General features: G+C 38.1%; 1 protein-coding gene across 1 annotated transcript in view; it reads right to left on the bottom strand.

Annotated features, from left to right (window-relative positions):
- Window positions 1–11,764: 11,764 nt before the first annotated feature.
- The window catches only part of LOC134741766 (nitric oxide synthase-interacting protein homolog), a 136,566-nt gene continuing 120,945 nt past the window's right edge, over window positions 11,765–27,385 (bottom strand). Inside the window, exon 3 of the mRNA XM_063674659.1 lies at window positions 11,765–11,878. Within this exon, the coding sequence (XP_063530729.1) occupies window positions 11,765–11,878 (114 nt within the window). The remainder of the gene's footprint in view (window positions 11,879–27,385) is intronic.

The raw sequence follows: 27,385 nt of genomic DNA, 5'->3' as shown, positions 1-27,385 counted from the left end.
GGCATAGGTCCATTAAACAGCCAAACGGATGATCAGTACTTATTATTATAACGTTGGTACCGCGACTATTTAGGTGTCTCAAATAGGTTAGTGTACTTTCAGCAGAAAAATACACTTTTATTTTTAATTAAAAAAATAAAACGGCGGCAAAGCAAATCTTTTTACTTTTTTCTGTGAAAATATATACATAAGAACGTTGCTTCTGTAAAATATTTCTATTATATTTGTATTTCTTGCGCCATTTTTGAGAAAAGCACTATATATGACTCGGCTGGAAGGCTACTTGCTGGCTTCGGATTCAATTAAACGGACTCTCAAGGTCGTCCGTTTAAAACGAATCCTCAGCCAGCAAGTAGCTACTTCCGAGCCTCGACAATAATGTACTATTGTAAAATAACCCAATCCCAAGGCCAAGGATTACCTATTTAAAAAGTCACAAGAAATCCAGTTTAATTGAAATGTTGGTCGTATTAAATTTTCTTCTCACTACTCACTATTGATGTGAAAAGTCGTAGAATATGTGCAATATATAATATATATTTTTAGCTTTGCCTATTTGAGTGTCCCAGTGCTGGGCAAAGGCCTCTCCCCCATATCTCCCAATTTTGTGCTTCCTCCGGCCAGTTGTATAGGTAAAGGAAGTTAAGGAAGGTGTCAAAGTCGTCTCGCCCTCTTCTCTTGGGCCTACCCCACCCACGCTTCTTTACCGGCATCCACTTGGTGGTCTTGATGGCTGTGTAAGCCCACCTATCTGGATGCACGAGATAGACGTGGCCGGCCCAGTCCCATTTGAGCCTGGCGGTTTTTTTGCCAACATTATTAGCAATGCGGGTTTTGGACCGCAGCGCAGCGTAGTGTTCCGAACGCGATCGGTCCTTTTAACACCAAAAATGCTGCGTTCCAATGCGCGTTGGCAGACCTTCAGTTTGGACTTCTGATTTTCTGTGAGTGACCTAGTTTGAGCACCATAGGTTAGGACAGGCAATATACCTACACAAACATGTCGACGAGTTTTCGCGTTTCGAGTCAAGTGGCAGTGGAAGTTCCCTTCATTAGCTCTTCCAGGCATTATCAACCCGTTGTTCGACCTTTCTCCTGCCTGTCACTTAAAGAGACTAACTGACAATACCTGTGTACATATATGAGACCAAAATTAATAAAAATTTATAATAAAATGTTACTTTTGAAATAAAGGCTAAATAGAAATGGTTGAGTCTCTTCTATAGATTTATAAAGAGACCAAGGATTTCGACCCTGAATGCAATAGAACTGTATTCGGCGTCGAGAGGGTCAAGAAGTCGAGACCCTCTCGACGCCGATACAGTGGTCTTGGAGACCACTGTATCGGCTGGTATCCTCAAGGAGGTACGGGGGACATGTGATGTGGGGCTAGAGACGCTAGTAACTACAAAAGTTTTATTTAGGTATTTCTGTATAACTATCGTAATGTCAATAAAAATAAAAACAATCATGCACATTGCAATCCATTAAGGGCACTTCAATAGTTAAAGTGCCAAGCAGTCGTAAGATACGAACTAAACAGTAGGTACCTATTTTAAAATCGTTAGAAAACCAACGACCGAAGCAACGTGAGTGGTCCGCTTTATTCGTTTACTCGCAGTGCACAATTCGTGCCACAAACGAGTGCTCCGGGACCAATAGACAGAACTTCCTCCAATAAAGATCGCTCTTTATGTCGCTACGGAGTCGCAGAGTTCTCGCACAAGAGATACATTTTAAAATGATTTGTATATTAAACAGGATAATAATATAACAAAGTGTACGGTAAGTTTGAGCTCAAGTTATTTTGTTGGCACTTGGGAGAGGAGAACTTACGAAGAGGATTTTCAGTGAGTAGGTACTTACGCTAATAATATTATAGGAAAAGCTAGGGTGAGATCAATTTTATTTATTTTATACTTACTGTACTTGGGTACCGATTATAGTCCTGTAACAAGCGCACCGACCACCTTATCGCTAGTACCTAACTTAAAACGCAAAATGAACGCAAAACATCGTTTAGTATTTATTTCGATTATGACTGACTATGAATCCTTGCCCGAAATAATCTTAGGTATTTTAGTAGGTACCTACATAATATCGCAAGTCAACCGTATAATATGAGTTATGACTAATGACATTATTTATTTATTTATTTAACCTTTATTGCACAAAAGAAAAACTTACAGTACAAAAGGCGGACTTAATTATTATAACAGAAGAACCCACATGTATTGTACATACTAGAATTAGGCATTCATTTGGCGTACAATTACATCAAATGTATCCACAGTAGGTATACCTCAGTATCATTCATCAGCTTATCTCCACATTGGGAACCCTGGCACCGGTCCCTTGACGTAAGTACCTACTATTGTGTACTTACAACTCCACTGACGAGCCTATAGTATTACTGTACAGTGTACTACCTATAACATTCTGGATTGAAAGAAATTTTAACGCACCTACTCACTAGTATAATTTGAGCCCTGGGTAGGTATTGTATTGTGAAATGCGACATAAGTATGAAGAAGAAGGATAGGTGAGATGCAAACAAAAAAACTAGATTGCTTGAGTGGCAATGTAGTGACACAACAGTGGCCTGCCCTGAGTACATATTAGGGTCATTGAGCTAGTTTCCGTCCAGTTCTAGTTTTCGTCTACTTGACGGAGTAGCAACTAATATATTTTATTTTTATGTAGATAGATCTGTTTTTGTATTCAAATTCTTCAAATGGACGAAAACTAAAGCTGTACGGAAACTAGCGCAATGACCCTACATAGGAAACGTATGAACAGGTGGATAAAAGTCTAACAGAAGAGCACTTTAGGTAGGACTGGTACATTAATATTATTTATTGGTTATTAATATTATTCTTTAACTGAAGACCCAGTAAAAGATTGAGAAATATTTTTTAACAAATAGTTAGGGTGCTGACTGGAAACTGGAACATGCACGTACCTAAAATATAAGTTTTGCAAAAGTTGGGAAAAGCCTATTAATAATAAGATAAGTAATCACATGAATTTTGCTCACTGCATTGTTTTTCATTTTAGCAGCGATCTGTCTTTGTTCGAGCTGCTGAGCTCACTAATAAAGATATGAATCTGTAGCTAAATAGGGTATTTTTTATTAATGGTATCAATCGATCAGGTTTGTTTTGAGGATCAAATGTCCATATGGGACCCATGGTGTCTTAAAGCAATACAAAAGTCTTTGGAAGTATTTTTTTTAAACCAAGTATTTATTTATTATTTCCATATATTTTTTAAGTTTCCACAACAACAGTCCTACGTTCCCTTCCACTTAACATGTAGGTACCTACATATTAACATACGGCTACTTATTGGGGCGGGGGGGGGGGGGGATTATTGCCACGATACTTCGATTTATATGACATTTTATAATCATGTTGTTTATACCAATGCAATGTATTTAAAACAAGGGTTGGCGTAACTACCGTGTAGGTTAGCTGATATTATGAATTTTTACTCTTAACTCTACCAGTAATTTTTTATATTACCTATTATAATTTCATCATACTTTAAAATGTTAACTAAGTGAGTCAAGTGCCTTGGAATGAGGATATCGCCCCACCAAGTTTTAAGCAAACATATCACTTACCGCCAGGAATTCTAAAGTAAGCTTTAAACTCGACTTGAGAAAGTAACCACAAGGTTATATTCTGGCTTAGCGAACAGCGATATCGCTTCAGGAGTTGAAACATAATAATTCATTTTCGAATATAGTTACAGTCAGTACCAGTAGAAAAGTATCTGCCACTCTCTAATTGTTCTCACATTCAAATTGACATTATATGTAAGAAACTGCATCAATTTTCATACGGTTTAAATAATTTAAGAAAGATTGTTAACGAACCAGTTGTTTTGACGGCATATCAATGTAACATCGACACTAAGGTAATATGGCATTATATTCTGGGCAAACTCAGTTGACAGAGAAGTAGCCTTTAAAGCGCAAAAAAGATGCATTAGATCATTGTGTGGAATTCAGCAAATGGGTTCATGTAAACCATGTTTTAAAAAGTTAGGAATATTATATTTTCCAAATTGTAATTTTTGTTAAAGGCAATCCACATTTATTTCAACAGCTTAAGAGTTACGTCTTAGGAACAAAATAAATTCGATACCTTCCAAAACAGCGTTATATAGGAAAAGTATAGTTGTGTGGTTTATTAAAATCTAAATCCGTGGTGCATGAATTAAGAAATCTAGAGGATATGACAAGTTTTAAAAGTAAAGTATTTAAATATTTAGTTGACAAAGCATATTATAGTGTAAGTGGTTTTTTGTTAGACTATAATTAATGGTAACTGTGTACAGCATGTAGTCACAGTCCATTTAATGACAAAATTGTACGCCTTGCGGCACAACGCACAGCATAGTGATACAACAGTAATAGCTGCACAAACACAATGTCTGATGTGCAATATGGCTTCCGGAAGGCGATCAAGGTTTAGAAGTTCGAATTGTCTCTCAACTAAGGATATAAGGAAGTTGGTATAGGGAATCAATAAAAAGCAGATTAAATAAAAAAAACAGCTACCCAAAATCCTATTCTACGCAGACGAAGTCGCGGGCAAAAGCTAGTAAGTAATAAGACATTCATATTTTCTTTTTAGTATTATTATGAGATTAGACTTATATTGACCGGGATATAGACCGTGATTACCTTTTGTTACCTATTTTTTTTTTGTTTTTTATCACGGTCTATATCCCGGTCAATATAAGTTTAGTGAAACTAACCGTGAATCATTCAAAACTCTATTATGAGATTATTACCGTAGTTTCGATGTAATTAACGAAAATGTAATAAGTAAGTGCAATCGGAATTCTAAAGAATCTTATCTTATCTGTTTACAATATAAACGCCTTAAATAGTAAAAACATTGGCCCAGTAACCGTTTCGATATCTATACTTAAAATCTAATCATAATAACAGCACAGAACTACAGATCACTCCAACATCTTATTTTCACTCCAGAAAAGGTTCTCTAAAGCAAAGAACCGTTGTTTTACAGCACTTCTCAAAAACAGTTTGCATTTGTATTTATGACGCGCGAACTTGGTTAAATTGTACTGTTTCTTTAACTTGCAGCAGTTTTAAGGGTTGGGAGAGTTTTATCACGCCAGAGAATTGAAAGTCGTAAAATGTAATAATGTGAAACGTTAAGATTCTCGCTTGTACAGGTCATGCGAGAAAAGTTTATACCAAATGTTTAAAGCGACCTAGCTCGAGATTGGGCTGGCAAAAGTTTACAACTTAATGCAATATAACATGGCCCCGAGTGGGGTTTTAGGCGAAGAAAATATGCCTTGCAGCTTCAGTTAATTGAAAATGCTTAGCACTTTTCTCAGCAAACAGTAACATGTTATAGTCATCCAAGTTTATATTACTTACTATAACGAGTAGCTTTTCAAAAGGAATGCATACTTATACAAATTACATATTTGTTTTACTCGAAGTTTTGCTCCATCTTGCTACTAAGTACTCGACAACTAATACTCACCTTCATTTTAATTAGCAAATGAAAATGAATAACATTAAGGAACTTCATTTGGATTCTCTCTTGGGTTCTTTCAAGAAGAACTTTATATAAGCAATCCTAGTTGCTCTAGAGGAGTTTCTCAGTTGTTTCCTTCCTTCATTCAAGTTATTATCTGTTCCGCTTTACTTTATTATCCTACATATATCTGCCCAGGTTAAGAAACAAACTTATGACTGCATCGAAATGTTTAACATGATAACTTGTGTATTTAATAATTACTTACTTACTTACTTAATGGCGCAGCGACCCAAGATGAGTCTTGGCCTCCGACACGAGTGTACGCCAGTCGTCTCGATCCTGTGCCATCTCCCGCCAGTTATCGGCATGGAGATCGCTCAAGTCTACTCCAACAGCATCGACCCAACGATACCTGGGACGTCCGATCGGTCTCCGCCCCATCTGACGCTGATTTAATAATTAGCCAAGTTAAATCTTGAGCTCTGATTAACTACAGAACTTGACACCCGTTTGGATCTTTCAAACTGCTGTGAAATTGTTTTTTTTTTTTTAAATGTAATTTAGGATTCTGTTGTCAAATTAAAAATCCACGGTTATAGTCGTGTATTGTGTACCTACCATGTTTGTTTGTCTGACGGTATTTTTAAAAATACCGAGTGTAGTGTGTAATACGAGCAAAAAATTAAACTGTAGCTAAATATTACCGGTGACGCACGCTCGCGACCTCATTATTAAAAGGCAAGATGAGAAGACGTGCTAATAGAAACCAGTACTTGTTATTTCTATTACGTGACAAAAGGTGTACAATTTCACCCACTAAATAAATAAAAATAAAAATAAATGTATCAATCTTACATTTTTGCGACTAAAATCGATATCGGGGTCCCCATATTAGAATAAAATAGAATAAAATTTTATTCGTAAGAACAAACAAACAAAACATAACATAATATAAAAGAAAACATAAAAAAGGCCGCCAAGCTCAAGTGGGATTGGGCGAGACACATCTGTAGGATGCACACGACAGATGGGCCAAAATAGCGACCGAATGGGCACCACAGATCACCCGAGGCAGAGGCAGGCCAAAAAGGAGATGGCGAGACGACCTGGACTGGACTCTTTTTGTGGCGACTGGCGGGAGCATGCACAAAGCCGTGACGAGTGGCGGAAGACAGAAGAGGCCTTTGCCCAGCAGTGGGACACAATATAGGCTATAAAAAAAAGTTTAAGTGCCACGAAATTACCTCATCTCAGCATGTTGCTGGTGGTTTCCAGCGCTGATCTTCCGATGAGACCATCAGGTGAGTAGAATCACAGAAGGTAATAGACAAAAAGACAAAATAACATACAATGAACATAGTTAAATAAGAAAAAGTTACACAACAAGAAGATACAACATAACGTTTAAATTTAAATTATTTATATAAAACAAGCATCGTACTTATAACACTAGTCACTGTATCGGTCCGGTCCAACCATACCTTGTCTGAACATTACAGCTACATATGCAACTAGCGCCACCGGTAGCTACACGAACTAAAAGGCAATGACAGACCAAACCAATCCAATATCGAGCGTTCATGAAATCAATTTTATATATTGTTTTTTTATTACAAATTGCTCTGTAATACGGTCAGCATCAAATAGATAGTAACGCCTAAAGAGGCCAAATAGGTACCTAGGTAATATCGTAACAAACCTTTGGAAGAAATTAGGATGAGTCCCAATGTGTTTGTCCACTTTTTGCGTCACTATGTATTTGATGCTGACTTGCTGACTGTACCTACTTATATATATATATATTTTTTATTTTTTTTTATTAGCCTACTTTGGTGTCCCACTGCTGGGCAAAGGCCTCCCCTCGTTTTCTCCACTCGACCCTGTCATCGGCATTTTTCCACCATTTGGGGTAGAATGCGTGGGACTATATATTATTAATTTATAAAATTACATTAAGACACCTACTCGTACTGTCTATCAACTTGTATTCTATTTTCTAGGACATTCGGGCCACTTTCAACCGGAAGGATACATATAGCATCAATAAGACGTAGTAGATATTCGGATTTTAATAATACGATACCCCAGGACGATATTAATCTCAGTCCCTCTCACTTGCTGCACTAATACAAGTACTATCGCAAGCAAGCATCTCATATATCATCATCATCTCATATCGCATATTTTTTCACAAGCGAGTGTACTTAGCACTACTTACATACGCACATTGTTATCATATTTTTAAGGTCAGAATATCGGCGCGATTCGGGAAATGAATTGAAATAGTCAAGATATGTGACGTCCCTCGGATAAAGGTACCTTATGGCGGCTGGCGCTTACGTCGCATAGCGCCGCAAGTTATTGCAGCGCTATGCGACGTAAGCGCCATCCAATATTAATTGGAGCGGCGTTAATAATAGCGTAAGCGCCAACCGCCATAAGGTACCTTTACCCGTGGGACGTCACATATCTTGACTATTTCATATCTAGTGAATCTCTAAAACATTTCCCGAATCGCGCCGTATGTCTCGGTATCACGTCGAAGACTATTACTATGTTAGGTATATTGGTTTTACGTATCAAGCAGAATTTAATTAACATTGTTGACACAACATCTCCCTCACGGTTGGAACATTGTTATCATATTTTTAAGGTCAGAATATGTCTCGGTGTCACGTCAAAGACTAATATGTTAGGTATATTTGTTTTACGTGTCAAGCAGAATTTAATTAACATTGTTGACACAACATCTCCCTCACGGTTGGAAGTGACTTGGCATGATTGCGCGTCATAAAACAAGGGCCCTGTAAATATTACTTAGCTTACAGAAGACCCTTTAAATGCATGACTCGACAAACAAGTAAGTGTATTACCAAAATAATTCTGATAAAGAGATTGGCTTCGAAAGCGTTAAAATTATTTTAAATATTTGGATAACTCGGATAAATAAACTAACATATTAAGGCACATAAACTATTATTTGAATCCTAAACCTGCGAATGGATTTTGTTTGGGTTGTTACTATCAAATTCCATCGCAATAGAGGGAGGTATCAAAGTAAACACTGGCAGTATAATTTGATGCAAACTCATGGTGGCTCACGGAATTGACTTGATTTTGAATCATAAATATGTAATAATAGTTCATTTGGATTTGTCTATTTGCCTTTAGTGTATATGCAAGAGTGATATAGAAGTAGGTACATAGACGAACAAACCATCGAAAATATTCTGTTTTAGAGACCTTAAGATATGGAATTGAAACGACGGAAAGCTGCAAGTCATATGTTCAGACGACATTAAAAAGATCCATGAAAGAGGCCTATTGTGTCTATTAAGTCCATTTATTAGTGAACGCAAATATGAACTGACTTATATGAGTGTAATGCTTTACATTTACATGAACACCAACGAACTACCAACATTGCTATGTTGGTCTATTATTACCTACTAGGTACTGTGTATGTTCCACCTGTAAAGCAAGAAATTAGCTTGTGGCACGACATTCCTCCGACAGTCCTCGATTTCCTATTCCAATTAAAAAAAGATCTAGATGTGATATTTGTGCATCTCGCTCGCTCTAATAGAGATCGACATAATGAAATTTATTTAAAATCGAGATCGAGCCTCCTATTCATTTTCACACACAACCAGAAATAATTACAAATACCTCCATTTGCACGATATACGAAAACACGAACCCGAAAAAGGAACCCTTTTTAGTGTAGGTAAAGGGCCCTCAAAACTGTTTACCCATACGAAAACGCTTAGAATAAATGTGGCGTCATCAGCAATGATTCAGTACGGAGTCTGTGGGTCGGAGGGCTCTCTAATATACGCTGCCCTCTAAGATACAACAACTAGTGACCGCAGAGGGCCGTGATATACTGTTATTGGCCCTACGGCCCTCAAATGAATGCTGGCGTAAATGTTTATGACAAATGGGATGTAATAAAACCTGCGTGAATTTAATGGAGAGGAGGTTATTTAGAGTGTTTATTGTTCTTGGTAGCTAGAGTTAGTTTACAGCATTATAATATAACAATAGTTATTTACGATACAAGTGCGGAAAAGAGGAAATTCAAAACGAGTGGCGATAAATCGACACGAGTTGCAAATTACCTATTCGCACGTGTATCGTACAACGTTTTACAGTACATTTGGCCCTTTAAACTTTCGACATATGCACGATGGCGATGGGATGGCCGCAGTGTCGGTTATTCGTCCGCACATCAAAGGTAGTGGACCATCGATGATACGTACTTACGCATATACACGTGACCCATTCCATAGTGCGTGCTCTCAACCATCGCATGGCCATCTCGCTGGTCCAGCGCTGGGCCACCGTGTAGAGGAGCCATTACAAGTTCACAACAAAGTGTAACTCGCTAAGTTAGGGAGCAGATGTTATCGATCCCCTTAATTAAACGTGTTGCGTAAACATTCGTAGAAACTCCGGTTAATGGCTGTTGCTAACTTCGACAAATTTCACCTCTTTTAGGACTTTTAGAATTCCTTTCGCAAACAAAAATACCTTACATACAGGAATTAACATCGGAGTCTGGCTAATGAAAGTCAAACGTAAATTATAATGTAAGAATAATAGAAATCACCAAGCAATTAAAATCTTACCATTGTAGGTATTTTCCTAAAGGTGGCGTTCGGATGTCAACTGCATTACTGTTGCAGTATTTAGTATTTGTTGCTATAGCGGCAACAGAAATACATCATCTATGAAAATTTCAACTGTCTAGCTATCACGGTTCATGAGATACAGCCTGGTGACAGACAGACGGACAGAAGACAGACAGACGGACAGACAAGATAGACAGACGGACAGTGGAGTCTTAGTTATAGGGTCCAAACTTTTTACAGTGCAACGAAGTACAAATTAAATATTTATCATTCAAAATTATCACTTAAAAGTCAATTTTATCAGCCAACATGCGCAAACAACTCAAAATTTGCATCAGATTAAGTACTTTGCCACACATTCATGTAGATAAAATGCAACTTTCTTCAGATTTTGAAGTACAGAGATGGCTCTCTTTGTACGAGCTGCTGTGGTGAAAATATATTTATTTATATTATTATAACATCATTCTTCATGTCTTTCAATAAAAATTCGAAAATGCGTCATATCGCGCGGTCTCTCGTAACGTGTTGAAAAGAGATCTGCGCAAGCGACAGTGACAGCTGTCTAAATATATGTGTCAAAGTCTAGTCAAAAGTCCCACTTTGTCGCTTACCATGAGAACGAGACTTGCTTGTATACGAATAACCTGTCAAAGCGTCCTTATGGCAAGCGACAAAGTGGGACTTTTTGCTTGAAAACGACACATGGTCGCAGTCTCGTACGTCGCTTCAGTTACCGACAATCCAGCACTGAATAGGATAAAACCCATTACGCGAAATGCCAACTCGTTCTTGACGTATTCTTTAATTTCTTTAAAGAGAAGTTTACAAGTTAGAAGGATGACTGTTTTTATTTATTTCTCTTGACCTCGACTAGTTTGTTTATTTGTAACAATACGTTTTAGAACGATTACTCATTAAGCGTCTGTAAAAAAACGAAATCGGGTTAAAAACAAACAAATTAAAATGTTATGACTAAGCCTTCTACGAACTTACCACTTCTTTTTACCGGACTATGACTTTAGCAGTTTATGTATGTTTGTATGTTGCATTAATTGTGTTGTGCCATATATTCCATCGTAGCTCCCCCATGCGTTCCCCGAAATGTATGTGGTAAAGAGAGGAAAGGGGTAGAGGCCGGCCCCCTGTTAATGAAAGAGAAGCTTCCTGATCCTGTTCTGACAACACTAGACAGAAATAAATACCTTTACCAGGATTTGAACCCGGTACCTCCGGCTGCTTCGTAGGCAGCGGCACTACCAACTAGGCTAGGAGGCCGTTAGGCTATACTATTTTTATTCGACTTTGGAAAAGGAGTTACATATATGAGTTACATATATAATTACTTTTAGGGCATACGAGTACCTAGCGCTCAGTCGATAGAACCTATTTTTATTACTACACTTTTTTTTAATAATAATAATAATATTTCAGCCTATATCGACAGCCTATACAGCCTCATGCGCGAGAGGGCAAATTCACATGTTCAAATATTTAAATATTTTAAATTCACTGAAGCGCTAATATCGGCTTAGTGCAGGTATGTGCATTGATTTATATTTGTTTTTTAGTACATGCATAGTTAAATATAAGGTAGGTATACTAACCCATAAGAAAAGAAAATGTTGCAAAAATATTAGCGCACGGCTCTGGCAGATATTCAGATGCAATTTGAATTATTCGCGTATGAGCTGTTCTCAGAAAATGCTCCATTGTTCCAATTGTTTCATTCGTTAGATTGACGTGGCTTCCTTAAAGTGCATTTAAGTTACTTTCGTACGCCAATCACCTTAAAAATCATGAGTTACATCAAAATTTCAATAAATTTACAATGGGGTTTACCTACAATCTACATCCAACATCCCGTATTCTATTAAGTAAAGAGTTCCACAAATAAGCTCCTCAAACGCGACAAGACTAATTGATCAGCTAATTTGCTGAGCAGGTGTGTACGCGCCCTTATGAATTACAAATTGGTTTCTATAATCAATACCCATTAAGTTGCGTTGAGATTAAGCGAGTACTTGCACGAGGTAAAACGTACAAGCAAGTAGCACGTTTATGAAACAAGTAGGTACAAAATGGAGACTATATCGAGGCAAAAATAAACATCTTAGTTACGTGCCCACGAGGAACCCTAGAGATTTTAACAGTATATTCCTGATCATATTTAAAGACTAAAATGTCCTTTAAAATGTTTTGGAGTTCGCCTAGTTTCAATTAAAACATGATTAAAACCAGTTAAAAAATATATTTTTATTGTTACTTAGTGCAAAATGCCTTTTTAATGGCGATGTTGCCACTATGGGACCTAGTCTAATCCAAAATCATTGATAAAACTGTCAAACTGTGACGACAAGTAACACTGCAAAAACTAGGTTTTACAAAAAAGAAAGTTTTTTGAGTGACAGTTTTACAAATATCATTTACATTTTATGTAAATACAAAAAATCTAAAAAAGAACAGTTTTTTTATCCGAAATTTACCTAAACTATTTTTTTTCCTTTTCTTGGCCTAAAAAATGCGTGGTTATAATCTCTCGGGTTCCTCGTGGGCACCTTTATGTATTTCACTTACGGTAGGTAAATTCAAGGAAAGCTTTCTGGAATTAGTATGTCCCTTCGCGAGGCGTACAGAAACGTCAACGAACAATGATAATATTATTAGGTCGGTATCAGTTTATTAATAGTATTTTATACAATCGTGATATAATAGAGAGCTTTTCAGTCGAGTACCGTGTTTAAGCAACGAAGCTTGCTGAGTTGGTAAGGTACGTGATTATAGGTAAACAAACCTAAAGTAGGTACTCGTATACAGCTAAGATACGAGAGCGGAGCGATACCTTCATACGTACGCACGCGCCCCGGCCACCACCGGGGTCCAGCGGGTTGGTCAACGACACCTCCACGTAACTCATGAGGCCCTGGTACCTGCTCCTTGTTAAATTCAATTTTAAGACAGTTTTTTTCTCGATTTTGGCCACCGTAGACTATGGAGACTAACAAGCAACGCTAAGTGGTTTTCATAGTCTATGGATGTTGCTATATGAAAGGTATCACATGCGCGTTTCTGACTTATGAAGCAATTGTTTCTAATTAACATAAAATAAATAATATTAAGCTATCGTTTTGTTTCGTCCTCTTGACCGCGGCGAGCTGTGATTGACCAACCAATCACAAAGCAGAGGGGGCGCAGCAGCGCGTAGACGGAAATATGACAGATACCGCGACGAAATTACGTTTCGAAACGCCATCGTTGGCTAATTTGCATCGAATCTAGTCTCCTTAAACAAGAAATATTTTATCTAAATGTATGAAGGTCTATTTTCAAAATTTTTATAATTGACTAAACCGTATCGAAAGAATTCTTATGCTTGAGTCGGAAGTGCCATAGTCTATCCAACGTTGAAAAGAGTATGGTTGTAGTGTTGCAAATGAAGTTGTAATACACAGATTATAGTCGACGAGTAGAAAAACATTATATTGGTAGTCATCAAGTCAACTAGCTCAGCTAGTAAAGTAAGTAATTCGAACGCTGCACCAGCCCAGATTGAGTAGGCAGCAGTGAACCTAGTTAGTGTAATATTTAGATTGATGCCTTCATTCGGGAATTGATTTAGTTTTAACTAATACAAATTTGTTAGCACTTGACAAAAGCAGCTTGTACCTATCTGTCAAAGTATTACACGAAATTTTGGGTAGGTACCTATCGGTAAATCAAATCATTAAACGCTTATGTATATTTGTTACTATTATAACCCGTTTTTAGCGAAAAAACATGTTTTCCCTAGTTAAAATTAGTTTTCCGAAACGCCTTGATGAAAATGCGTTTTACTAGATAAAACTAGTTATAAAGGGGCCCACAGACTATCAGTCCGCCGGACGATATCGGCCTGTCAGTTGTTCGGAACTGTCAAATTTCTAACTGACAGGCCGATATCGTCCGGCGAACTGATAGTCAGTGGGCCCCTTTAGAAACGCTCTGTCAAAACTAGTATTCGCAAAGTGCCTAAGTGAAAACTAGATAAGGCGCTTTTTGCTAGTTTTTGACCTCTCCCTCCCCTAATTATGTAAGAATTTAAGAGTCGGTGAAACGCGTTTAGCCTTAGTGAAAATGCGTGAGAACTGAATCTCCAAACTGTCCGAAGGCCGTCATCTCTATATTTATTTTTATTTTTATTCGGTACTCGCCGGGGCCCGCGGGGTTTGAACTCGCAACCTTCAGATTAAAAGTCGCACGTATTGTCACTAGGCCACCAACGCTCAAATTCGTAGGTACATAGAAAACAGGTATGTATATAGAACTAATTTATAGTTAGAGAGCCATAAACGAAGTAAATATATACCAATATTTAAAAAAAAGTATTTCCTAAAAGGTACTTATTTATGTTTTTGTAGCCAAAATAAAATCATTACACTTAAATGATGTATTAGAAATGCCAGTTATTTAGCTTTATATCACAATTAAAATTATGAACATCGAATAAACTTATTTAAAATGAATTTTCGAGCTTATTGACCCAATAATTTATCACTTAAACTAACTTAACTACAAATTAGTAATTACAAGTTATAACACACATGTCATACAAAATAAAACATTACAAAGATCTTAACCTAAACTAGAACCTAACAAACACAAAAACTATTCACAAAATGCGCCCCGCGCCCCTCCAGATGCAAAGGAGCCCATCACGCTCGCCGCGTTGCCACGTTAAACAGCGATGGACAACCTTTGCAAAAGGAACGACCCGGAGCGAGGGTCATGACCACCGAATAAACTGTTACTAAAGCTCGCTAACAATTCTGCCTACAAAGCGCTGATACTATGTGAAAGCACACTTCAATTCACAAAAAATACAACAAAACACATTTAACAAAACGACAAAAAGACCCAAACTACACCTTTCCGCAACCAATTTCTTTTTCAAATAATTATGTCAAAATGTATTCATTAATCCGCACAATTCGAAATACTGAAACTTATAAAGCAAAGAGCAGTCTTCCATTAAAGCGATACCAAACCGGATAAAACCAGACAAACTTTCAATATTGACCGCAATGTCCACAATCCATGTTTTAACTGACTAACTGGTGGGAGTTATTTAAAGGTTTTCCATATTGGAATATCGTTTTATTTTCTTCAATTTTTTTTGTTTTTATGATATTACAGGGTGGGCCAGTGATAAATCATAGAGTAACTTATACTAGAGCGGTACTGTCATAGTAAATTTTGTAACCCCAGTAAATTCACTGCCATCTGTCGGCACACTTTAAAACTAAAAATAAATATTTATAAAAATACGATAAAATGTATTTAAATATGGATAAATGATTTTTTAATTTGCATTAATAATTTTTATGATTTTGACCCATGTTCTTTCACTGATATGCGTTAAAATTGTTAAATAACAAACGAAACCGTCAACGCCATCTATACGACAGTAGGCCAAAGCTAGTAGCGCCCTCTGAACGAGAATCAAATTTTCTTGATTTTCGAGGCACGTTTTTTCCTTAGACTGTATCCATCTATTACGGAGTTATATCTATCTTTGGATAAATGCATTTAAAAAAATTAATAAATAATAAATTTTTATGTTTTTAAATAAAAATTATAATTAGAAATTGGGATAAAGAAATAAATTTTACGTTTTAAAAATTAAATCATCAAGATGTCGTCCGTAGCGGTTGCGGCGCTCTTCCAGTCTTGCTTGTAAATTTTGAAAGACTTAACAAGACTTTCGTTTTAAGAGATTTCCTGGCTCCGAAACTTCACGAATCGTATGGTTACAACAACAACACATGGTTTCAGCAAGACGGGTCCACCTGCCATACAAGTAACGTGACCCTGAAAGTTTTGCGTGAAATGTTTCCTCAAAAATTGATATCGAGGCGAGGTGACATTGCTTGGCCTCCCAGGAGCCCTGACTTAACTTCGGCAGACTTCTTTTTGTGGGGTTACTTGAAGAGTAAAGTGTACTTCAATAATCCGACAACCATAGCAGAATAGGCTATTTGACTAATTTTTGAAAATGGTTTTAATTTATTGTTTATGACTTAATAATTACACTACATTGATATTTCCGTGAAATTTCCTGTATTAAATATAAAAAACAATGTTAAAGTTTATTTATTTTGAACGCGCCTTAAACGCTGTTTTTGCAAAGGGGCTAATCACGTGACACGTGTGACGTCACGCGCAAGTAAACTCAGTCTAACCTTAGTTAATCTTATGGTTTATGTGCATTGTTCACTGTAAAATGGTGTATAGTGCCGCAATGTTCAAGTACGACTATAAAAAATCCAGACAAATCGTTTGTTTCCATTCCAACGAATCCCAAAAAAAGAAAAATGTGTTTAAAACTAGCGCGAAGAGACCCAAAGAGCATTTTAGCGCATACAAATGTTTTATGTGTGAAGACTACTTCGATGTAAGTAATATTTAACTGTAAATAAATATGGTAATTAAAGCAGCGGATTTTGTTATTTAACGAAACAAGATCTAAGTATTTAATGTATTACTACATAACCTCATAACATAGCTCTTTCAGCATTAGTAGGTAGTTAGTAGCATACTTTTTCTTTCAAACTAAAGTGCAGTATGGAGATACTATTCTCGTCATCGTATTCTATATATATATATCGTCGTCGTATTCGTATCATCGAAATCGAAATGTTCGTAAATAAACAATTTCTACGTATACTCACACAGCTGTTTTTACATTTCTAAGTTCCGCAGCATAGTAATCCGGATTATCTTTAAAGAAAAGTGCAACCATTAATGCGTCTATGTCTGGTAGGTTGCCGTTATCAGCTTTCACATATTTCGGCTCTATTTTGAGATTCTTATGAATATTGTGTGCTAGATATACGGATAAATCGGAATATATCAGAAAACTGTGGAACAATAACTAAAACTAACTAAATACAAATAAAACTGTTAAAACACTCAAGACAATCAAGAATGTTTACCCGGGTGTGACGTCATCCGAGCGTTGACCAATCACAGAGCGTTCACGTCCCTGATGAAATTTCAAAAAATATTAAATTTTCTTTCGTTTATTTTCCAAAAAATAAATAATTTACATTCAAATATAGTGTAATATACTTTATTAGTTTATTATCTTTCAGGATGACAGCAATTCGTTATATATTTTTAATGTTGTCAAATACCCTATTAAAGGAGAATATTCGTCAAGAAATCCAATCAATATCTCCGCAACTTCTAACGAAAGTCTTTCAAAATTTACAAGCAAGACTGGAAGAGTGCCGCAACCGCTACGGACGACATCTTGATGATTTAATTTTTAAAACGTAAAGTTTATTTCTTTATCCCAAATTCTAATTATAATTTTTATTTAAAAACATAAAAATTGTTTTTTTTTTTAAATGCATTTATCACTGGCCCACCCTGTACCTATTATGATTACAAGCTAAGTAGTAGGTTTATGTACCTAGGTATAGTTGTTTGTATCATCACTAATCATGTAACACAAACGGAATATTATCAAAAACGTGTTAAGGTGACAGTCCATTTCTGACTGCAGCTGCACTACCGTTGCGACGTTACCGGTGCAGCACTACTGCAGCAGCGTACTGCAGCGGCGACTGCGGCTGTTACGGCGTGCAGTCGCAACAGCGTTCGTTGGCGGCTTGTGTCAGAATCTGAGTTACCCTCTAGTCGCGCCTAAAGGAGTTTTACTTCAAAAATCAGATATTTAATGGTGATATTGCCGTTTAAATGAAAAGCAATTCAACCTTTTTATGGGGCTTAATAATTGGCGAAATACAAGCAAATTACTCAAATGAAATTAATGCAGAAGAAAAGGTAAGTTCACATTGATTGTGAAATTTTCTTCCCCATCCTCTTGACTAAATGCGTGATCACTGCATTCAGCAGCTCTCATGTAGCTCGTGAGACACATGCAACTGCCGGCTGAATTTAGAAGTCTACGATAAGACGGACAGTAGTCCAGCTGCGGTCGGAAATACGTTAGTAGTAGTTTATGTGACTGCTACATAATGAAAGGCATTAAAACTCGAGTGTGGGTTTATGAAACGAACGTAGTGGGTTTCATAATAGAATCACACGAGTGTTTTAATGCCTAATTATGTACAGTTACATACACTGAATCTACACACATATTATAAACTTTCTATGATATATTCACTAACCTCATATTACAGCCGACACTGGGGCATAGTTGCTCACTAGCGGAATTCGCGGATATAAGATGGCGTTTCCGAAATAACTTTATCGCACATTTTACACAAAACTTTTCCTAGAGTTACTTTAAAAACAACAAAACAAATTATTTTTTACTTACAAACTAATTAAAAGATAAACTGCACGTCAAATGGCGGCAAAGAAAACTTTTTTCACGCATGTCACGCATCCGTAGTTTTTTTTTAATTCAGAGACAAACTAGAGTGGGGGTCGATTGCCATATCGTTCGATACCAACTAACAAGCGAGATTTGTCAAATTTGTATGCAATTGACATTTCATTTCAAATAAAACGTCATCTCGACTGATATTAGAATAGAGGTCAAATCAAATTTCTTTGTTTTTCAGATGTTCGAAATTTGAATAAAATAATATTATCGAAATCGATGTTATTATTTAGCAATAATAACATTTTCACAGATAAAAAAATTCTGTAACAAAACAGTTTATCCTAATGTTGGCCATTACTTACGGATTTTGAAGGCATCATAGAGGGTTTATGATATGTGTGTAGATAAAAATGTTAAAATCACCATATTACGTGCAGTCGGTATTGTCATTCATTTTACTGTGGAAATTGACAATAACACCGACGCGTTTAGTTCAGACCGCTGCAGTAGTGTCGGAACAATAGTGCAGCTGCGGTCGTAAATGGAATATTACCTTTAAATGCTTACCATATGCACACCGGCAGTTTTTTAACGAAAGTTCGAAATCACCCTTGGCTGTCTTTTTTGTTACAAAAAAGTCCCGTTACCTATTTATCTTATTGTTGTTACCTCGCGTACTTATTTGATTTTTATGTCAATTTTATTTATATCATGGACTGTTTATCCCGAGCATACGAACCATAATTCATTTAGTTAGACCTCGCAAACTACTCGTATTGTGCAACTTGATATTACTTGAGCGCCAAGTTTCAACTTTACTCTTCTAACAGGGTTGCCACACAGTTATATTTTTTAATTTATATCATTTTATAATAAATTACATTCAAATCTTTACTATCTATAATTGTCCAACCACCAAACCACGAAATCGCAAAAAAAATTTACCCTCCCATAGAAAATGTATGAAAACACCAAATTTTTTTGCGCGATTTGTCCCATAGTAAAAATTGCTCAGTATCATCCCAAAACCTCCCTGTCAACGGGAATGCACTTCATTTAGAGCCACCGTGTATATACCTACTTTATAACTATATTACAACCTCATTTAGGTGTTAGTATTAGTAATGGTCTACTTTAAATCGGCATATACATATGTCAACATACCACAATATAATAATTAAAAAAGAAACGAATTTTGGCAACAAAGTAGGCACATTATTAGGTCCCCTAATTCCTTAAATCATCCATAATTTAGTCAATTTTTAGGATCGGATGTGATTAGAAATAGCCCGAATACGCCTTAGTATATTATTAATGGATGAAATACATTGACGCTAATTTAGTGATTAAACTAAATCTAAACCTAAATTAGCCTGAGGCATTGTTCCCAGGACACTGGCCGCGTTCCCCCTCTGCACAGTGAGGCTGAGCTTCTGCGCAAAAAATGCGCCAGCTCGTAGGTCGCCAGACACCCAGACTAGTTTGGTAGAAATTTCTTTTACTAGTTTTCTCGTGTCTGACGACCAAGGACCGAAAGTTTCAATCGCAAGTGCCGCAAATATATAATTAGTTTTTAGAAATGCATATTTGCGGCACTTGGCAATTTGGGCGTCGTCTGCTGCCGACCCTGGCTTCCTGGCAGAGCGCCGGACGTGAGATGGGGCCAGCGTGTCAACGCATGTTACATCCCACGCCAGGGGCCGCCCTAGGAACCAAGGTACGAGCGAGCAGCCGTCGGGCCTTTTGCCATCCGCCGCAGATAGACCAACTGGCTCCAGGGTTGCTGGTATGGAGACGGTACCGAGTGCTCTGCGGATTAGATCGTTTAGAGCCGTGTGTCTATAAAATCGGCCCGCGCTTGACTGGCAGTGGAGTCCGTGGTGCCCATAAGCGTCAACATGGCTTCTGCAGCGGGAGCAAGCGTGTGGCTCGCAGACTTTTAAACCTAACCTGAGGCATACGGCTACGCGCAGTGACGCCGGGTCCAAAAGGGAACCAATGTTCCGCAACGGCAAGGCGCGCAGCCAATGCCCTGACTCGGGTTCCGATACTGCGAGCAGTCTAGCGCGTTCGCAGGGGTTCGAACTATTGTCCAAAAGGGATTTGTGGGTTGTTTTTATTTTTATCAGGTCCCAGGCTGCTTGGCTGGCTTTTTCGGTAGGTGGGCTCTCGCCGGGATTTCCAGCACTCCAAGTTGACTCTGCATCTGCCAAGCTCGCCACTACCACACCCGTGGGATTGGTGACATTAAGAATGCCACGGATGAGATGGGCGACGCTGTGGACAGACGAGAGAAAAGCGGGGAGAGCCAGATCGCCCGTAGAGCGAATGCCCAGGCCACCATAATTAATAGGCAGAGTAGCCTGGGACCAGCTTTGAGAGCTGAAAGAGACATTTAGAATTTTGCTAACCGAATTTTTTAATATGTTGTCTATGGATGACGTGAGACTCGAGAATTTCCAAACAGGGCTACAACGTAAAATGTATAAAAATTTAGGAGAAAATAAACACAAACGTAAGATGTAAATGGCTATATGGGCGTTAATTTTGAATAATAAATCTGAACAGTTGTGAAAGTTATCTAATTTTGAATTTATTGCTAAAGGGATGGCGTCTTCGAAAATAGGGGCGCCAAGTAACACGAGGGAATCTCGTGTAACAAAGGTGAAATTGGGCGCGACAGAGTTGAGACTTAGAGTCAAAGCAGTCCGGGCGCTAGCTGAAAGTTTTTCTGAGATAAAAACCTCACACTTATTAAAGTTAAGTGTGAGTCCTATCTCAGCGAACCGCCTTGTGATTATATTTAGGTCGTTTAATACTGAAGAAGCCGTCCCTGCAAGTGTCCCGTCATCCAGATACCATAAATTTAGTTCTGATTTTAGCTGAGTGATGATTGGGTGAATGGCGAGGCTAAAGATGACGGGCCCAAGCGGATCTCCCTGCTGGCACCCGATGCATGAAGCAATTACTTTTTCACCAAACATTAATTTGGACGGATTGCCGTAGCATTGTTTTAGGTATTCAAAAATTTCCGGGATTTCCTTTTGAATTTCGTCTAAAAGAGTGCTTCGGTCGATAGAATTAAATGCGTTTCTTACATCAACTTTTACCAAAATTTCGAAAATTGAGTTTTCCAGGAATGTCCGTGTGGCGTGTACTGCGGCCTCACAACCGCCTCTGACGCCGAAACCAAGTTGTTTGGGCTTGAATTTGTCTGTGAGGCGGTCGTGAAACTCGCGGCAACACAATTTGGACGCTAGTCGCCGTAGTGTGCTTCCCACCGCTATCGGACGAATGCCGCCGTCTTTTTTTTTTAAGGCTATCAGGTTAGCGCCGTATAAAATGGGAGTGATTTCGCTACAGATTTTACCTGAAAGCATTAAATTTATCAACGCGGTCAGCTCTTTGAGGAGGGTTTCTCCGGCATCTCCCATTAGCGGGCTAGTCAGGTCCTTGAGGTGCTGCGGGGTTATGCCGTCAAGGCCACCGGCCGAACCATTAGGAAAAGAGCTAATCGCCTGTAAAGTTTCACGTTCCGTAACTTGCAGTGGTTGCGAGGAGATTTGAGACGGCACGGGAAGTTGTACTGGTGAAGTTGAAATCGGATGCTTTTCTTTAAGAGAGGAGAACACTTCGTCGGAACGGGCGGCCAAGGTGTCACTAGAAAATAGAAGTTTTGTAGCGCCTCTTATGTTACCGTCAGAAACCTTATTTTCTATTGACTTAACTTTATAGTTTAAGTGAGTATTGCAAAGATTTAAGAATGGAGATTCCGCGGAATCTATGGGAAAGTCAGGATGGAGTATATTTTGTTTGATAATAGCTGATAAACTGCGATTGGATTGGTCTTGAGGGATATGAATATTTTTGTAAGTAAATGTAAGTAAGGCTTCCCATGCGGGTAAATTATTATTAGACACAACCTTGGCCACGCATTCCGTGAGGCTCCGAGCTACAGCAACCCTAGCGCCTTTTGGTATACGTTTAGCTAATTTAGTGTGAGCTTTTAGTACTGCTAGACGAGTACATAAATCTGCAGGGGGAGCCGCAGTGTTGGGAACAGAGGCCCCAGATCTGTCGACATGAGAGGAGTCGGTCGGGGGTAGGTCTATCCGAGGAACATGTTTCTTGGCAAGATGGATCTTGAGTCCATGTGCGCCCTTGTAGGGTTTGTGGTCTTGACATATAGGGCATTCCGTGAGCTGGGTGGAGGCAGGATTCATTAACACAAGACGACAAACATTACCAAATTATTAGCACGTAAGTAGAAAATATAAGTCAATGTTGACATTTTGACACCGATATCCTATGTTGATATGTAATAGACACTGAGATGTCACTTTTCAGATATATTTTTCGGGCGAATCGATTTGGTGTTATTAGTAGAAATAAGACACCAAAAACATGGCAAAACGTCTTTCACTCGCCGTTCTTCCCGTGCAGGTGATATTTACGGCAATACAACACGTAAAATTCGTAATAAATTTGAATTCATAATATTATATTTTTGCTTGTACAGTTGACATTTGACCGTAGTCCAAATTACACAGAATAATATTATAGACAATATTATTATTAATATTATTATAGACAATCTTGTCTTGAAAATCTTTATGACTTAATTTTCTAAATAGTTATTTATTACTCAAGGGAGCAAATTTGTTTGTTTACCTGTCGTGTTTGAGACATGAGCAAGCGAAAGATTCCAAAAAGTGGAATTTTGAGTTTCGACAAATTTTGCTACCAAGTGTAATTCAACATTTTCCACCTCCTATAGAGATAAAAGGTATAGTTACCAACTAATTATGTAATTTAACGACAATAAACTTCGTCTTTTTCGAATATCACAGCAATACCAAATTGCCTACCTAGATCTTTTTACACCATTATAGAACATTAATTTTTAGACATTAATAACTAGAATTTTATTTTAATCACGTACCAAATGCGGAGTTTCACGTCTTCGAGAATAGACCTTCCTGTGTGCTTAACCTTTTGGACGCCAATGACGGATATATCGGCAGCGCAGGTTCAACACCAAAGACCGATTAATCCGTCACGTCACAGACCACAGAACAACATGCATGCATTCGCATAAAGTTCAATCTCAGTTTTGACACTTCGGTGGCGTGGCGTCCTAGTGACAGCTTGTGTTTGACATGGCGTCGAGAAGGTTAAAAGGTAAAGCGATTAAACTTGAGACGATGTTCACGCTATTCCAATACTCTCCTTCTCGCTTCCTAACTATCTATTTCATATGGTGGTGGGGTCAGCTTTCCATTCACTAGACTTATATTGACCGGGATATGGACCGTGATTACCTTTTGTATTGTTTTAGAGCTCCGGATATTTCGGCGCAGTTCTTGTTCACGGGTCACTGAAGATAGTGGGTGGGTGTCACACAAACAAATCACAGAACCACGTGGTTGAAGGTAACCACGGCCCATTTCCCGGTCAATATAAGTCTAGTGAAACTAATCGTGAATCATTCAAAATTCTTCTCCACTTCGCCCTGTCTACTCTATTCCAAGGCATAAGCCTTTAATAATTAGTAATTTAGTAATATAACCTGAAGGCGTAAAAAAATCCAATAACCTGCTATAACAATCAGAATAATTCAATAAGTTAAATTACTTTATTTACACATAAAACTAACCAAACCTTAATAATGTTTATATAGACCGCGGGCCAGCAACAGATTTCCATGACCAATCGCCTCCCGGGTGAAAACTCGTATAGTGGTTAACGGCTATGTATGATGAACCCTCGTGAACGTCAGCTACCGCTCCGTTGGTGGGTTGAGGAATGGCAGCAAATAAAAGTCTATAAAAAAAATTTGTCATCGCCTTCCGCTTGATACTTTGTCAGATGATAGTTTAGATGCTATTGTGAATAAACAAAATCGTCAGCCGATTGTATCGCTGTGGAAAGACCGTCAGCTAGTCACATGAACATGTAAAAAATAAAAATTCTTTTCAGTCATCGGCGTCATCGCCTCCCGTTTGATACTTTGTCAGATGATAGTTTAGATGCTATTGTTAATAAAACAAATCGTCAGCCGGTTGTATCGCGTTGGAAAGATCGTGTTACGCGTTTCGGTGGCTGCCATTCCTCAACCCACCAACGGAGCGGCAGCTGACGTTCACGAGGTTTCATCATACATAGCCGTTAACCACTATACGAATTTTTGCCCGGGAGGCGATGACTGACGAAATTTGCGCCTGGCTCGCGGTCCAATATAATAATAGGTTTATTATATTTAAATATCCACAAACGCAAGCTTCTTCGGGTGTCTACAAATACAAAAGCCGTCCAACCTGGATTAGGTAGAACTGGATAAACGAGACACCTTTATTAGCGAGAGTAATTATAAGGTCCCGTCATTTTTGCCTTACATTTATCTCTATTAGGGAAAGATACAAACCTCTTAAAGAGAGAGTCGTTTGTCCCATTCGAACCTCTGTATCATGCAGAGTGACTCTCCTTTGGCCTCTATAAGCGAGAATCCTGTGTGTAATTATTATCCGTTCTTTATGATACTTTTTAATTTTCATGGAACTAACGCCCACGTAGTGCATCTGACCATTTTTTTTTTAAATTGTAAATAGATTTAGATTTTAGATTTAGATATTTATTCTCATAATATAAAATTACAATATAAATTATCTTAGATTAATCTACACGAATTTATATTATGATCGTGTAAGATCGTGATCGAATAAGAAAGGGTTTGTCTCTTAGGTCATTGTTCTTGATCCTTTTGAGAAAAACAAATGTGGTGTCGTGAACCGATATTTTCGATCATACTTGCTCAGTGCCTACGTATTGATTGTGCCGATCCCTTACCTCTAAGAGTGAGAAACTCTGATTAGAGAAAAACCTCTATGAGCTAGGAAAATATCCTGGCCCCTTGAGCTCTCGCTTATACAGGTACAGGTTTGACTGTATGTGACACGCTGTGCGAAACTTGCAACGGAAGATAAGGCCATTGAGCGGATTTTAAAGTTTTACCTCAATTACTTTTTACTCTAAAAATATACTTTTGATAAAGAAAAATCTTGTCACGTCCGTCGCCTATATCACTAGCTATTTTATTAATACTGTATTTGTTGTTATAGCGGCAACAGAAATACATCATCTGTGAAAATTTCAACTGTCTAGCTGTCACGGTTCATGAAATACAGCCTGGTGACAGACAGATGGGCAGACAGACAGACGGACGGATGGACAGAGGCGTCTTAGTAATAGGGTCCCGTTTTTACCCTTTGGGTAGGGAACCCTAAAAACTCCGATGTCGCGCTAGCCCTGTTTTGACACATTCAACGCTGCTACGCTACGTCGTAACCGATAACATGGGTTTCGCGGTATGTAGCAAAAATGCTTCGTAGAGGCAAAACGACAACGTGTCATATAAGTAATTAGCGCTGAATGGGTTAAATATAGTAGATTTTCACCACATTGACCCTATTTTTGTTGTTTTACTTATTTTTTTAACTTTGGGCTAGACTAGACAGTATTTCCGCTGTCGAAAGCCTGTCAATTTGTAAAATCCTTTAAAATATTGTGTTAAAATGTTATTTGTTTTACAAGGGGGCAAGTTGTTGTCCCCTCCTGCTAATATTGATACCCGAGCAAGCGAAAGTTTTCAAAATTGAACCACGAATGTGCCACGAGCGTAGCGTATTTACCATTCAAAGTCATCACTTACATCGTCAATTCCACCAGCCAATATGAGATAACAACTCAAAATTTGCATCTAATTACTTAACCACTCTTATGGATAAAATGTAACTTTCTCATCAGTTTTTCAAGTATCAAAAGAGCCTTTAACAGTTGGTGTGGTGAAAATAAATATGTCGGTTATGAACCAACACCAAGATGATTATTTTTCACTTGAAATATTTCAGAAGTGCTAGCCCTACGTTTCGGTCATAACCGGTTAATGCGATCTGTCAATAGTTTTCATTTCGATTTGTACGAACTGGAAACTGTTTGGCGAACGCTAAAATCTTTAGTATTTCCGTTAATACCGTACGATAAAGTGATTCTTCAAATTCCAGAGAAATGCTTGCGAAAAGTTCGAGCAGAACTAGTGGCGGGTCGTATCGTATCGAAGCGTGTACCTTTTAGATAAAGAACGTTACGAGTACCTGCAGTTGAAAAGAGTACTTTATTATTCAATTCAGGCGATATGACCGAAATTGTCAAAAAGATTCGAACAGATTAACAAAAGTTTTTTTAACAAAAGTTTGACTAAATTTTACAGTAAGGGGCTGTGGTCAAAATCAATTATGTCGCATTAAACAATAAAACAACTAGATAATATAGGTAATTGTGTCATTTTTTAACCTAAAGGTCAACATTGTCGCGTCGTTCGTGAACTGGGCTTCGTAGGATTGCAGCAGTTTTTACGAAGTAGTGTTCAACCCGGGATGTAGTTTGACCGGCAACCTCTGGATATCGACTGACATCACATACGGACTAGACAATTTTGATGAATTCATCGTAGTTGGAGGCGACGGGTTGCAGGGAGCGTAGCCTTACGTCTATCTTCGCGGACTATTTATTCCAATCGGCTTTCGAAAAGTTAAAACGCCGTTGGAACGGGACTTTGATGGGCTGCACAACTGCCTGAATCTGGCACAATTTAGGCCTGTGTTCAAAGATTAGATCAGGATTGTAGCTGCGTTGCCAACGACTGCTGTTAAAAGACCCGGCAGTTTTGGGTTGTGCAAGAGACACAGACCGTTTGCTTCAGCCCACAGGCTTTAGCCGAGCCGTCATCAGTTTGTTTCATGGTAGCCCCAAGCAGTATGATAGCCGTTGAAGTCACCAACGCGACGACTAATTTGTTTGGACCATTTGTCGTATTACCAGAAACCCAGGGC

The sequence above is a fragment of the Cydia strobilella genome, chromosome 5 (assembly GCF_947568885.1).
Source record: "Cydia strobilella chromosome 5, ilCydStro3.1, whole genome shotgun sequence".
Taxonomy (NCBI): Eukaryota; Metazoa; Arthropoda; class Insecta; order Lepidoptera; family Tortricidae; genus Cydia; species Cydia strobilella.
Note: the sequence above shows the minus strand (reverse complement) of the source record. Positions and strands in the feature narration are given on the sequence as shown.